Consider the following 16,059-nt stretch of genomic DNA (forward strand, 5'->3'; position numbering starts at 1 on the left):
ATTTGTGGTAGGGTTTAAAAGGGCTGGCACATGTCCAGTGTCTGAAGCGTCGTAGATATTTAATAAAAGATAGTTTAAGTCTCTTTATTTCCTTTTGGCATGAGCAGATCTCCTGAGTGCAAAGAAAGAACCCCAAAATGAAAAGAATCAGGATTACTCCTCTACAGGGGCCACATTTAAAAATTTCTACATTAAACAGTTATTTATAACTCTCTGGCTTTGATGTTCACTACTACTTGAAATTTTTTCACCCAGGGAGACTAGTTGATTCTATTAATTCTAAATTCTGGCAATTAATAATAGTAGAGAACTGGACGCAAATGATTTTTCTGGAGGACCCACATGAGTATATAGCTCTGTTAAGGTACCCACGGTCTCTAAAGACAAGTTTTGGAGTTGAGAGCAGGAATAAAATGGAAAAGATATGCTCTCTCAATTTACTTTCCTTTCTCTGAAAACTTAAATACAAGGTAAAGTATTTGAACAATTTTAAATTTAGTAAACACTGATGCATAATGGAAGCCAGTTCCAAGCAAGAGCTGAAAGAAAAATCTTTTTAATTGAGGTATAATTGATATAACATTAGTTTCAGGTATGCAACATAATGATTCGATCTTTGAATGTACTGCAAAACGATCACCTCTATGTCTAGTTACCATCGTCACCATACACAGTTACATACTGTTTTTGTGTGTGTGATGAGAACTTTACTCTCTTGGCGGCTTTTGAGTATTCACTACAATATTATTGACTATAGTCACCATCCTGTACATTATATACCCATGAGTTACTTATTTTATAACTGGAAGTTTGTACTTCTTGAACCCCTTCACCCATTACACCTAACCCCCATTCTCCTACCCTTTGGGTTACCACCATTCTGTCCTCTGTATCTATGAGTTTTGTTTTGTTTTTTAGATTCCACATAGACGTGGTAAGTGAGATCATACAGTATTTTTCTCTGTTTGACTTAAAAAAATATTTTATGGAAGTGTAGTTGATTTACAATGTTGTGTTAGTTTCTGGTGTACAGCAAAGTGATTCAGATATATATATATATATATCTTTTTCATTATGGTTTATTACAGTATTGACTTATTTTACTTAGCATAATACCCTGAAGATCCATCCATGTTGTCACAAATAGCAAGATTTCATTCTCTTTTATGCATGAGTAGTATTTTATTGAGTATATTTACCACATCTTTCTATCCATTCATCCATCAATGAACACTTAGGTTGTTTACATATCTTGGCTATTGTATATAATGCTGCAGTGAGCACAGAGGTGCACATATCTTTTCAAATTATTTTCATTTTCTTCAGGTAAATACCAAAGGCCGAATTGCTGGATCATATGGTAGTTCTAGTTTTAATTTTTGAGGAAACTCCATACTGTTTTCCATAGTGGCTGCACCAATTTACATTCCCACCAACAGTGCAAGAGGGTTCCCTTTTCTCCACCTCCTCACCAACACTTGCTCTTTCTTGTCTTTTTGATAATAGCCATTCTGACAGGTGGGAGGTGATAATCTCACCGTCGTTTTGATTTGCATTTCCCTGATGAATAATGATGTGGAGTCTTTTGTAAAATACCTGTTGACTATCTGTATGCCTTCATTGGAAATAATGTGTATTCAGATCTTCTACCCTTTTTAAAACCAGATGTTTTGGGGTTTTGTTTCGCTATGGAATTGTTTGAGTTCTTTATATATTTTGGATATTAGACCCTTATAGGATATAAGATTTGCAAATATTTTCACCATTTGGTAGGTTGCCTTTTCATTTTGTTGATGGTTTCCCTTGCTGTGCAGAAGTTTTTGCTGTTGTTTGTTTGATATAGTCCAACTTGTTTATTTTTGCTTCTATTGCCTTTGCTTTTAGAGTCAGATCCAAAAAATCATTTCCAAGACCAATGTTGAGTCACTTATATTCTATTTTTTTTAGAAGTTTTGTGGTTTTAGGTCTTACATTCTAGTCTTTAATCCATTTTGAATTAATTTTTGTGTATAATATAAGATAGTGGTCCAGTTTCATTCTTTTGCAAGTGACAATCCAGTTTTCCCAGCAGCGTTTTTTGAAGAGGCAGTCCTTTTTTCATTGTATTCTTGGCTCCTTTGTCATAAATGAATTGATCATATACATGTGGGTTTATTTCTGGGCTCTCTATTCTGTTCCACTAATCTGAGTGTCTATTTTTAATGCCAATTCTATGCTCTTTTGATTGCTATAGCTTTGTAGAATAGTTTGAAATCAGGGAGCATGAAGCCTCCAGTTTTGTTTTTTCTCAAGATTGCTTTGGCTATTTGGAGTCTTCTGTGGTTCCATACAAATTTTAGGATTGTTTGTTCTATTTATGTGAAAAATGCCACTGGAAATTTGATGGGGATTATATTGGATCTGTAGATTGCTTTGGCTAATACACACATTTTAACAATATTAATTTTTCCAACCCATAAGCATGAAATATCTTTCTATTTATATGTGTCCTCTTCAATTTCTTTCATCAATGAGTCTTTCGCCTCTTTGGCTAAATTTATTCCTAGGTATTTTATTTTTCTTGATGCAATTATAAATGGATTGTTGTCTTAATTTCTCTCTCTGATAGTTTGTTGTTAGTGTGTATAAACACAAGAGATTTGTTTATATTGATATTGTATCCTGCAACTTTACTGAATTTGTTTATTAGTTCTAACAATTCTTTAATGGAATCCTCAGGATTTTCTATATATAAAATCATGTCATTCACAAATAGTGACAGTTTTACTTCTTCCTTTCCAGTTTAGATGCCTCTTATTTCATTTTCCTGCCTAACTGCTGTGGCCAGTACTTCCAATACTATGTTAAATAAAAGTGCAAGAGTGGGCAACCTTGTCTTGTTTCTGAAGTTAGAGGAAAAGTTGTTAGCCTTTCACCCTTGAGTATTATGGGTGAAAGTATGGACTTGTCATACATGGCCTTTATTGTGTTAAAGTATTTTCCCTCTATGCTGACTTTGTTGAATGTTTTTATCATAAATTGAGGTTGAATTTTGTCTAATGTTTTTTCTGCATCTATTGAGATGATCACATGATTTGTATCCTCCATTTTGTTAATGTGGTATATCACGATTGATTTGCAGATGTTGAGCCTTTCTTGCATCTCTGGAATAAATCCCACTTGATCATGGTGTATGATTTTTTTTAAATGTGCTGTTAAATTTGGTTTGCCGATATTTTGTTGAGAATTTTTGCATCTATGTAATCAGGGATATTGTCCTGTAATATTCTTATTTGTGGTGTTCTTGTCTGTTTTTGGTATCAGGGTAATAATGCTGGCCTTATTAAATAAGTTTGGAAGCGTTTCCTCTTCTTCAATTTTGTGGAAGAGTTTGAGAAAATAGGTAATAGTTCTTTTTTGAATGTGTGGTAGAATTCACCAGTGAAGCTGTCTGGTCCTGGGCTTTGGTTTGTTGGGAGGTTTTTGATTATGGATTCATATCCTTACTAGTAATTGGTCTGTTCAAAATTTCTATTTCTTCATAACATTTCTTCTACTTGGAAAATCATATATTTCTGGAAGCTTATCCATTTCTTCTAGATTGTCCAATTTGTTGGTGCATAATTGTTCATAATAGTCTCCTATGACCCTTTGTATTTCTGTGGTATGTGTTGTAACTTCTCATTTTGCATTTCTGATTTTGTTTAATTGAACCCTCTCTCTTTTTTCCTGGCTGAGTGTAGATAAAATTTGTCATATTTGTTTATCTTTTCAAAGAACCAGCTCTTATTTTCATTGATACTTTCTATTGTCTTTTTAGCCTCTATTTCATTTACTTCCACTCTGATCTGTGTTATTTCCTTCCTTCTACTAACTTTGGGCTTCTTTTATTCTTTTTTTTAATTCCTTTTAGTGTAAGGTTAGGTTGTTTATTTGAGAGTTTTCCTGTTTCTTGAGGTTGGCATTTATTGCTGTAAACATCACTCTTAGTACTGTTTTTGCTTCATGTTTCAGGTTTTGGTGTGTTGTATTGCTATTTCCATTTTCATTTGTCTCAAGGTATTTTTTGATTTCTGCTTTGATTTCTTTGCTTACCTATTGATTTTCAGTAGCATGTTGTTCAATCTCCACATATTTGTGATTTTTTAAAAACTTTTTCTTCTTGTAATTGATATCTGGTTTTATATCATTGTGGTCAGAAAAGATGCTTGAAAAGAAGATTTCAGTCTTCTTAAATTTATTGAGACTTGTTTGGTGGCCCAACATATGACTCATCCTGAAGAATGCTTCATATGCATTTAAGAATGTGTATTCTGCTGCTTTTGAATGGAATGTTTTATATATAACTATTAAGTCTATCTGGCCTAATGTGTCATTTAAAGCTAATGTTTCCTTATTGATTTTCTGTCTGGGTGATCTATCCGTTGATGTAAGTGGGGTATTAAGTTTTCTGCTATTATTGTATTACGGATTTCTCCCTTTGGGTCTGTTGTTATTTGCTTTATATATTTATGTGCTTATATGTTGAGTGCATAAATATTTACAAATGTTATATCCTTTTGTTGGATTGACCCCTTTATTATTATGTAACACCCTTCTTTGTCTTTTATTACAGTGTTTGTTTTTCTTTGTTTTTTATTACAGTGTTTGTTTTAAAGTCTCTTTTGTTTGATAAAAATATATCTACCCCAGCTTTCTTTTGGTTTCCATTTGCATGGAATATCTTTTTTCATCCCTTCACTTTTAGGCTGTGTGTGTCCTTACATCTGAAGTGAGTCTTTTGTAGGCAGCATATAGATGGGTCGTCTTCTTTTTTTTTTTTTTTTTTAATCCATTCAGCCATTCTATGAAAGAATGATTCTTAAAGTTTTAAGACGATGTGACCCAAATGTTTGGCTTCAGTACCACCATCATTTTTGAGTTACATCACTTGATCTGATTTTTCTAACCCATGGGCTTTCATAGTTCAGTTTGGTGTTGAGTGATTTCATAAATCATGTTGATGATCTGGTCCCTCTGTTCCTCCCAAGAATGTGGTTTTGATGAATAAACAACAGTTATAACGTGTTTGCTTCTATCACATGTACATCCAAAGTTATAAAATCTCAATGTTGCACAAGCTCAGAATTTCACCACGTATATTGTGTTGGCTTAGACTGTGTTGGCTTTGTCAGCCTTTACTCTGCTAGACTGAGAAATCTTCTAAATGTGGAGATTGGTAATTTTTCTTTTTTATCAGAGTCCATCTTTCTTCTGCTTGGTGGAGTTAAGGAGGCAGGGCTGGGGATCACTCCTGAGGGCATGTGGATGAGCCGTGGAGGTCTTTCTGTGATCCGAGTTTGTGACTGAAGGATTTGAAGAGCAGACCTGGTATGGACAGATTTTATTTTACAGGAGCAGTCAGTCACTGAGTACTTTGGTAATTTTAAGGCTCAAAACCCAGAGTGGAAGAAACATATACCGCACCCCCCACCCCTTTAAAAATACTTTTTTTTTTAAAGAGCAGTTTTAGGTGTACAACAAAACTGAAAGGAAGATACAGAGATTTCCCATATATCCCTTGCCCATACACATGCATTGCCTCCTCCATTATCAACATCACTCACCAGAATGATCTTTTATTTTTGTATTATTTTTTTAAATGTTTTATTCTCAAGGATGACTTTTCACTGACACATCATAATCACCCAAAGACCATAGTTTACTTTAGGCTTTAATCTTGGTGCTGTACATTTTTATGGGTTTGGACAAAAGTATACTGAGGTATATCTACAGATCATTTTCACTGCACTAAAGGTACTCTGCTCTTCCTATTCATGTCCCTCCCCTCACCCCTGGCAACCACTGATCTTTTCCTTTTTTTCTGCGGTACGCGGGCCTCTCACTGTTGTGGCCTCTCCTGTTGCGGAGCACAGGCTCCGGACGCGCAGGCTCAGCGGCCATGGCTCACGGGCCCAGCCACTCTGTGGCATGTGGGATCCTCCCGGACCGGGGCAAGAACTCGCGTCCCCTGCATCGGCAGGTGGACTCTCAACCACTGCGCCACCAGGGAAGCCCAACCATTGATCTTTTAACTATCTTTATAGTTTTGCCTTTTCCAGAATGCCATTATAGTTGGAATCATACAGTATTTAGCTTTTTCAGATTGGCTCGTTTCCCTAAGTTAAATGCGTTTACATTTTCTTCATGTCTTTTCATGGCTTGGTAGCTAATTTCCTTTTAGCACTGAATAATATTGTATTGTTGGGATGGACCACAGTTAATATATCCATTCAGCTACCAAAGGATGTTGTGGTTGCTTTCAAGATTTGGCAATTATGAATAAAGCTGCTATAAACATCCATGTGCAGGTTTCTGTATGGACAGAGTTTCAACTTTCTGGGGTAAATAGAAAGGATCACGATTGCTGGATGATATGGTAAGACTATGTTTAGTTTCTTAAGAAACCACCAAACTGTTTTCCAAAGTGGCTATATCATTTTGCATTCCTACCAGCCATGTATGAGAATTCCTGTTGCTTCACATTTTCACAAGTATTTGATGTTGTCAGTATTCTTGATTTTGACCATTCTAATAGGTGTGTAGTGGTATCTCATTGTTGTTTTAATTTGGATTTCTGTAATGACATATGATGTGGAGCATTTTTTCATATGCCTCTTTGCCATCTGTATATCTTCTTTGGTAAGGTATCCACTATGGTCTTGGACTTGTTTTAAAATTGGGTTGCTTATTTTCTTATTGTTAAGTTTTAAGGGTTCTTTGTATATGTTGGATAACAATCCTTTGTCATATGTGTCTTTTTTTTTTTTCTTTTTCTTTTGCGGTATGCGGGCCTCTCACTGTTGTGGCCTCTCCTGTTGCGGAGCACAGGCTCCAGACGTGCAGGCTCAGCGGCCATGGCTCACGGGCCCAGCTGCTCTGCGGCACGTGGGATCTTCCTGTAACGGGGCACAAACCCGTGTCCCCTGCATCAGCAGGCGGACTCTCAACCACTGCGCCACCAGGGAAGCCCCATGTGTCTTTTGCAAGTGTTTTCTCCCAGTGTGTGGTTTGTCTTCTAGTTCTCTTGATATTGTCTTTAGAAGAAAATTAGTTTTTAATTTTAATGAAGTACAGCTTATGAATTATATCTTTCATGGATCATGTCTTGGTGTTATATCTAAAAAGGCATCATCATACTGAAGGTCATGTACGTTTTCTTTCCTGTGTTATCTTCTACAAGTTTTGTAGTTTTGCATTTTACAGTTAGGTCAGTGATCCATTTTGAGTTAATTTTGGTGAAGAATATAAGATCTGTGTCTATATTATTTTTGTTTGTTTGTTTTATATGGGGATATCTGGTTGTTCCAGCACCATTTATTGAAGAGCCTGTCTTTGCTCCATTATGCTTCTTTTGCTCCTGGCCAAAGATAAATTGATTATATTTATGGGCTCTCTATTCTGTTCCATTGATCTATTTGTCTACTCTTTCACCAATACCACAATATCTTGATTACTGTAGCTTTATAGTAAGTCTCAAAGCCACACTTACCCCTTTTTAATTTTAAAAAATCAGATGACCAGCAAAGCAGCCACATCTACTTTAATAGTCAGGGGGTGAAGGAGACACGTGGTGGCTTGTATCTGCTTTCCTTTTGAGTCTTTCTAGTGGTGGAACTGGCTCAGACTAGCTCACCAGAGCCAATTGTACACGTCTCTTCCCAACTCCATGTTCAGGGACATCAGTAAATTAAAATTGGCCATTGTTGGAATATTTACACCACAGAAATTAGCAAATGCCAACAATCAGTGTTTGTTTGTTTGGTTTTATCCCTTCAGAGAACCAGTTGTTAAACATTCATCTGCATAACACTGATTTTGTATCCAATTTGTTCTTCCCTTTGATAGTTCATCATCAAATTCCTTCTAGTCATCACAGGTAATGCTTATTAATCACTTTGTATGAGTTAGGCACTGTGCTGAGATCCTTCACATGTGTTCTTTAATTCTCATAACAATGTCATGAGGTAGGTCTGTGATCTCAGCTTGTGGTTGAGGGATGCTGAAGAGAAGACCAGTGGTGGACAGATTTTTATTTTACAGGTACAATTTGCAAGTGAGTAAAGTGAGGTTCAGCAAGATGATGTAATTTTTCTGAGGTCACACAGCATGTTAAGTGGTAGACTGGAGACTGTAGCTTCTGGCTGACTCATGCTTGTAACCACCATGCACTATGGTCTTCCCCAGCATAGAAAACTGTTCTAGGCTCAGAATCATGACACGTTGGCTCTAGTGTACTCTACGTACCCAGACTGACACCTGCCCTCTCAGAACCTCAGTGTCCTCATCTATATAATAAGGCTGGTGAGGATACTCATCTGCCTAGCTCACAGGATGGCTTTACCATTTAAATGATAGTTACAGCAGATTGCTTTGGAAAGCTTAAGTACTGTATAAATGGGAGATATCATTACATGATAAGAAGTGAAGGAAAAAAATATTAACCAAAAGAATACTACATCACAGTTAAGAAGGTTCAGCTAAAGTGGATATTTTATATAAATGCAGGTTCTATGAAATATTACAGTAAATGTTTCTGGGTGAAATGGCAGGACCTTTGATCTGGGAATGCCTGAACTTACCTCTTGAAATTCTTTGGCTTTGGGTCTCCCTAACCTTCCCAGACACTCTGATTAGTAATCAAGGTGACCTTAGTTTCCTGGGCAGATTTGATTGGAACTAAGTTATTAAGAAGGTAGTCTAGTGCTGGAAAGTTGACATTTAGTAACTTCAGGGAGAATTTTTGCCTTATTATGTCCATGGTTTAGTAAAGGTTTGTTTTTTTGTGTTTTTTTTGCTGTTCACATAGCTATTTATACTTCCAACTGTCAGCATATTTCATTGTAGTTGTTTATTTAAGGTTTATTTTCTTGACTATACTGAACTCCTGATGATGTCAAATAACCGTATGATTATTACAGAAATCCCAAGCACCAAGTACTGAGATCGGCGACTAGCATTGCTGTATAAATATCTATCCAACAAGTGCATGGGTGAACTAACTACGTGGAACTCTTGTGGTGTTCATGTATATCTTATGCCATAGTTGTCCATCTGTAAGCTTTGAAAAATTTCTTAATTGCAGTTGGAGCTAGTGTGTGAGGCAAGGTCAACCACATGGTGTTTCATGCTAGAGTTCATCTGTGTGTTCTTAGGATATCAGAGGCATTTGGCAGCAGTAGGAAAGCCTCAAGGTATTCCCTAACTTACACAGTCCAAGCCCCTTACTGTGTTATACAAGACCTACCTTGACATGTTTCACCTCTGGTGCTCCCCATCCTGCCACTGTGTGGAATGATTTGTAATTCTTTAGCCTGACCCATTCTTACACACTCTTCAAGAGTAGGTTTGGGTCTCATCCCCTCAGGAAATCATCTCTGAACTATGGGTTGTGATTAGGTTTTGTTTTCACTCACCTATGTATTTCTTTTTTTTGGTTTGTTAGTGTTTTTTTGTTGTTTGTTTTTGTTTGTTTTTTTGTGGTACACGGGCCTCTCACCGTTGTGGCCTCTCCCGTCGCGGAGCACAGGCTCCGGATGCGCAGGCTCAGCGGCCATGGCTCACAGGCCCAGCCGCTCTGCGGCATGTGGGATCCTCCCAGACCGGGGCACGAACCCGTGTCCCCTGCATCGGCAGGCGGACTCTCAACCACTGCGCCACCAGGGAAGCCCTCACCTATGGATTTCTTGATGTTAGTTCTGATATTATATTAAAATTACTTCCTATGTTGCCTGTTCTCCCATGAGACTATAACTCCTCAAGTGCAAAGACTACCTTTTCTTCCAAAGCTGAGAAGAGTGTGTACATCTGGCATGAATGAGATGTTCAGCAAATATTTGAGGAACTGAAATGACTAATTCCAAGTGGAATTTCTTTTTCTAAGAAGAGCAAGACAGTGAGATGAAATGTGAACCCTTCAAGGCTTAGTGGGGTGACAGCACTTCAAGTGGCCAAGCGTGATCCTCTTCCCCCCAGCTAGGGGTGAAGCAGAGAGCTTCCAGGTTACGGGTTCAGTGTTGGGGCTAAGTCTGTGTTTGTCTGAGCACAGACTGCAATTCTAGTTTAACTGCAGTCTGGTTTATTCAGTCTCAAGGGAGAAGAGAATCAGATAATTTTCCATTCAATACCCTACAGATTGGAGGAACAGATTTTAACCAGTACAGACTATAAGAATATAGAAGATGCAGGGGGTAGAAACATTTATTTACTCTGTCCTTGTAAATTTTGAAAATCCCCACAAGGACACACTCATGATGTCATGAAAGAGGTTGGGGTGGCTGGCAGTGATTCTCAGGGAGATGTAAGCATACTATGCTTCAATGCCACAATTTCCCCTCTTGGAATAATAGATCTTTTAGCGGGAGCAGGGGACACTTATTTCCATTTCAGTAGTCTTAAATGTGAGTTGTATTATAGATAATAAAAAGCCCCAATTAATAATGAATCCTAGACAATCCATTAATCATATTCTCTAACACCATCATATCTGTGCACTTATTCATAACAGGCTCCTGTTTCTTTTAACTGCCTTTCATTCCACTAGTTTTCTGAATTAATGAGCAAGAACGTATGGTTACGTAGAGACCTCAGACAGACCTAAAATGCTCTATCTGATGTGATCTTTAAACAAATGGTTTAAAACAAATGGTTTAAAAGAATTTCAGATGCGATTTCCACTTTCATGTCTGACAACCTATTGATAACAATTTTTCTAATTCTTTCCACTGGTTGGAAAAATTAAGATTCCCGACTTCTGTCTTCTGCATTTCCATCCACTGAACAGCAGTCAGAAGCTTGATTTGTTTTGTTTGTTTTTTTGTCTTTTAAAATTTATTTATTTTATTTTTGGCTGCGTTGGGTCTTCATTGCTGCATGCAGGCTTTCTCTAGTTGTGGAGAGCAGGGGCTACTCTTCGTTGCCGTGCGCAGGCTTCTCATTGCAGTGGTTTCTCATATTGTGGAGCATGGGCCCTAGGCACGTGGGCTTCAGTAGATGTGGCATGCAGGCTCCATAGTTGTGGCTCGTGGGCTCTAGAGCGCAGACTCAGTAGTTGTGGCGCATGGGCTTAGTTGCTCCGTGGCATGTGGGATCTTCCCAGACCAGGGCTCGAACCCGGTTCCTCTGCATTGGCAGGTGGATTCTTAACCACTGTGCCACCAGGAAAGCCCTTGATTTGTTTTTAAAATATAGAATAACAGCAGCTCTCAACATGGTTTCACAAGAATCTGTATTTGTGAAAGTTCCACTTGTGATTCTGATCCACGGCTAGTGTTGATGACATTGGTTTCTTAGTTCGTTTGGTTTGCTATAACAAATATACAACAGACTGGGTGTCTTAAATAGAAGAAATTTATTTCTCACTGTTCTGGAGGCTAGGAAAGATAAAGGCACCAGCAGATCTGGTGTCTGGAGAGAACCCTTTTCTTGGTTGGCAGATGGCTGTCTGTCTTCTTGTATCCTCACATGGTGGGGAGCAGAGAGAGAAGCTAGCTTTCTTCTTAAAAGGACACTGATCCCATCATGAGGGCACCACCTGCATAACCTAATCACCTCCTGAAGGCCCTGTCTCCAAATATCTTCACATTAGAGAGCAGGGTTCCTACAAATGAATTTTGGGAAGACATAAATGTTCAGTCCACAGTAATCGGGTTGGAAAATTCTATTTGTTAAATATGGTTTTTTTTTTTTTCCTTCTCTGGAATGAGTGCAGGGCAGTGCTTCAACAATTATTTACTCTCTTCCTATAGATGAAGTATGAGCAGTGGTAATACAGCAAATAGAATGCAGTTATCTAGGTACCTAGTGAGGTTTCACATATGCTGCTGTGACATCTTATTAAATTAGAGAGTAAATAATCATTACTTTCATAATCATTCAAAAAGTAATACTTCTATATACTTTCTACAACTCCCAACTAAAATTGACTATTTTAATGCTCTTGGCCAATAAATCCTTTCTAATATAATTACTAAAATTTAGATTAATCAGAACTAAACTAGTATGAAAAGAAAATTCCATCTTCTGTGTAAGTGCCTCAAGAAGTTAGAAATAACATTTTAGACACACTATAATTTTAATAGCTTCCTATGAGCTAAGTAAGTAGAAACAATTATTTTGTTGCTACTAGAAGTTCTAAGGACAATAAGTTAATGTGTTCAAAATTGCAGTTAGATGCTGGCAGGTAACAAGCTAATTATCTAGTAATTTATAAGTCAAGCCTAATAATTTATACCACAACTCATATACACCTGTATATGCAACAAATATGAAATAGCCTCCTCCTCAATTCTTCCTCTTAAAAACCAGCTGATTGGGCTTCCCTGGTGGCGCAGTGGTTGAGAATCTGCCTGCTAATGCAGGGGACACGGGTTCGAGCACTGGTCTGGGAAGATCCCACATGCCGCGGAGCAACTAGGCCTGTGAGCCACAACTACTGAGCCTGTGCGTCTGGAGCCTGTGCTTCGCAACGAGAGAGGCCGCGATAGTGAGAGGCCCGTGCACCGCGATGAAGAGTGGCCCCCGCTTGCCACAACTAGAGAAAGCCCTCGCACAGAAATGAAGACCCAACACAGCCAAAAATAAATTAATTAATTATTTTTTTAAAAAAACCAGCTGATATTTACTAGTTGAGAAGTTAGTAACTCCATGGTTCTGATATTAAATATTGCAGCACATTTCTTCACAGGTTAGTGGATGGACATAATTAAGGCTAAATGTACTTATGAAAATAAGTGAACCAAGGAGAAACTATGAAGCAGGAAACTTACTACTGATCTCACTAGGTTTGTCTGCTTTTTTGAAAATCTACCCAGTACAAGAATTGGTAAAGCAGTAATTGTTACATTCCTTTACCATACAGACCTCAATGTAAAAATAAACAAAAAACTCCAAACAATACTAGAACATCACCATTGTATTATACCTAGTCATCACCAGTACTTGAAGTCTAATTGTTAGAATTGCTAGATTGGGGACGAGTTGCTTTTGTTAAAAAGAACATTTTATTTTTTAAATCACAAGTTATTGATTTATGTTAGAAACAGAAGAGAAGATAATCTATCATTTATGAAGAACATAGCTACTTTTAAGACACTTGCCTGCAATTAGAATGGGAGGACTCATGGCTTTAAAATCCAAACTGTCCATAGAGTGGTACTCTTTGAGTGGATTATATAGGAGCTCAGGTAAATAAGTAAAACTGTTGGCTGGGGGAGGCTGGGGAAGAATAACTCTTGGTTTTAGCCTCAGGTATCTATCTAAAGGCCAGCCGACTTTTCTAACATTCATTCATTAGTTAAAGCAGTATTTACTAAGCATTTCCTGTGTGAATGTACTGCCTCTATGTAAATTACAATTGAACGCTGCTGTTGAGACCCTGCCTATAGTATAAGAGGGACCAGGAGGCTGGTGGGTTCATAACTGCAGATGGATTGCTGGGAACGTTCAAGGCCTCCAAATTGCCTTCAGTCTTCCTATTTCATCTGTGGTCCTGTTACATCTGATTACTTCTTCCTGCTGCCAACTTGTTAGTGACATAGTTATCTACAGGAATTCCTTCCTTTGTTTATGGGACTTAATAGTGCTGGGCCTCCTATGAGCAAAGTGGTAAGTAAGGTAGCATGTGGTGAGGAGCTTCGTTTACCTGGGAAAGTTCCACTTCTGTTCTCTGGTGGGCGTTATTGGTTATAAAACAATCATTCTTATAATTTGACTAGGTTTATTTAGTCTAGGACCGTGGGGCAATGTCATTTTGCTTACTCTGGGGAACAACTGTTCACTATGATGGGTATCCTTGCCCTTGGGCACTAGAGGGAATAACATGTCTGGGATGTTACAGTCTTCTCCTTATTTTCCCCGCAAGAATCATCATTTCAATATTCAATAGAGAAAAATGACCTTTTGAAGGGGTAGGAGATTACTAACTTTTGTAAAAACCATGAAGGCCCTCATGACTTCTGAGGAAGTGGAAAGAGTGGGAAGTCATGGACACAGAGTCACCCTGAGGAACGTTTGTGACAGAGTGGTGAGGATGGTTTTCACTTGCATTAGACATCCCCTTACAACTTCCACTTTAGTTATTTAAAAACACCAGAATGCTTTAAATTGGATGAAATCTCAAGTTAAGTTCCTTTTGGGGAAAGATGTTGCCAGCCTGATACGGGGTACTGGACAGGCAGCTTAGGTGGAGAATCTGTATCACTTATTTTTTTCCCATGAAAAACCTACATTCTTGCTATTTATATGGGTTTTCTTCTCCCTTTCTCCATCCCCTTTGTATCTGGTATTTCTCCCCTCGACTCTTCCTTCTTTCCCAGGTGTGTTTGATAACTGCTCCCACACTATCAGTGACAAGGGCTGGGCCCTGGGGATCCGCTCAGGGAAGGATGTGGGAAGGCGAGATGCTCGCTTCTTCTTCTCTCTTCGCACTGACCACGTGAAGAAAGCCACCATTGTGATGGGTCACGGTCGCTATCAACCAGGCAAGTGGACGCACGTGGCAGCCACTTACGATGGACAGCGCATGGCCCTGTATGTCGATGGCACTCAGGTGGCTAGTAGTCCAGATCAGTCCGGTCCCCTGAACAGTCCCTTCATGGCATCTTGTCGCTCTTTGTTCCTGGGTGGGGATAGCTCCGAGGACGGGCACCATTTCCGTGGACACCTGGGCACACTGGTCTTCTGGTCGACGGCCCTCCCACAAAGCCACCTCCAGCACAGTCCTGAGCAGCCAAGCGAGGTGGAGGATTTGACCACCCTGCTACTGACAGCCAGTTTTGAGCCCCTGGAAGAACAGTGGGCCCCCTTTAGAGACGGGAAGTACCCACGGCTTGAGGTTCTCCAGGGCTTTGAGCCGGAGCCTGAGATTCTGTCACCTTTGCAGCCCCCGCTCTGTGGGCAAACAGCCTGTGACAACGTGGAACTGATTTCCCAGTACAGCTGGCACTGGCCCCTTCGGGGAGAGAAGGTGATCCGCTACCAGGTAGTAAACATCTGCGACGACGAGGGCCTGAACCCCACCGTAAGTGAGGAGCAGATCAGTCGGCAGCATGAAGTGCTCAATGAAGCCTTCAGCCGCTACAACATCAGCTGGCAGCTGAACATCCAGCAGGTCCACAACTCCACCCTGCGCCACCGTGTTGTGCTCGTGAACTGTGAGCCCAGCAAGATTGGCAATGACCACTGTGACCCTGAGTGTGAGCACCCACTCACAGGCTACGACGGGGGCGACTGCCGCCTGCAGGGCCGGTGCTACTCCTGGAATCGCAGGGATGGGATCTGCCACGTGGAGTGCAACAACATGCTGAACGACTTTGATGATGGTGACTGCTGTGACCCGGAGGGGGCTGACGTGCACAAGACCTGCTTCGACCCTGACTCGCCTAGGAGGTAAGGGACTGGGGCTTGGGGTATCTGGCTTGTAGGGTACATTCCTAACATCGTTTTATCCTTCTGGCTTCTGGAGACAAAAGAGTGTTCACACAGCCCCCAAATAAAACATTCATCTACTCCACCAGATATTATTGAACTTCCATGAAGTACCAGGTGTTGTGTTGGGTGATTAGGAACACAGAGATGGTTAAGACGAGACACAGCCCTCACAGCTCACTTTCTATGGAGCAGACAGCTGTGTACGTGGTGCGAAATGCACACGCACCAGGTGCTTAAGACACAGGAAGGCTGAACAACTTCGTCTATCAGAGGAAGCCAGGGCGTCTTCACAGACAGCAAACAAGGTATATGTCGATAGAAACCAATCAGCACCAGTTACACGTGAGCATTCCTTTTATAGTCTTAGGTTTCCAGCAAAGTAACAGGAATTCATGAGGAGGCCCATGTGTGAAGCAGTTCGAGCAGTTCACCAGCTTTATGAACATAAGACATTCTACGTCTAACCACAAGTCTCCTTTAGATGACTGGAGGCTTCCTCTTTTGCCCCATTAAATTCCATTCTCCACATGGCATCTGGAAAGATCCTATGTAAAAGGTAAATTAGATCCTGTCACTCCCCTTCTTAGTTTTTTTCCCACTGTTCTTAGAATA

The 16,059-nt window shown here is 39.5% G+C and overlaps 1 protein-coding gene across 1 annotated transcript in view; it reads left to right on the forward strand.

Moving 5' to 3' along the window:
• The window catches only part of PAPPA2 (pappalysin 2), a 281,960-nt gene that overhangs the window by 21,740 nt on the left and 244,161 nt on the right, over nucleotides 1–16,059 (forward strand). The window contains exon 2 of the mRNA XM_065870845.1: nucleotides 14,334–15,405. Within this exon, the coding sequence (XP_065726917.1) occupies nucleotides 14,334–15,405 (1,072 nt within the window). The remainder of the gene's footprint in view (nucleotides 1–14,333; nucleotides 15,406–16,059) is intronic.

This window comes from Phocoena phocoena, chromosome 1, assembly GCF_963924675.1.
Source record: "Phocoena phocoena chromosome 1, mPhoPho1.1, whole genome shotgun sequence".
In the NCBI taxonomy this organism is placed as follows: Eukaryota; Metazoa; Chordata; class Mammalia; order Artiodactyla; family Phocoenidae; genus Phocoena; species Phocoena phocoena.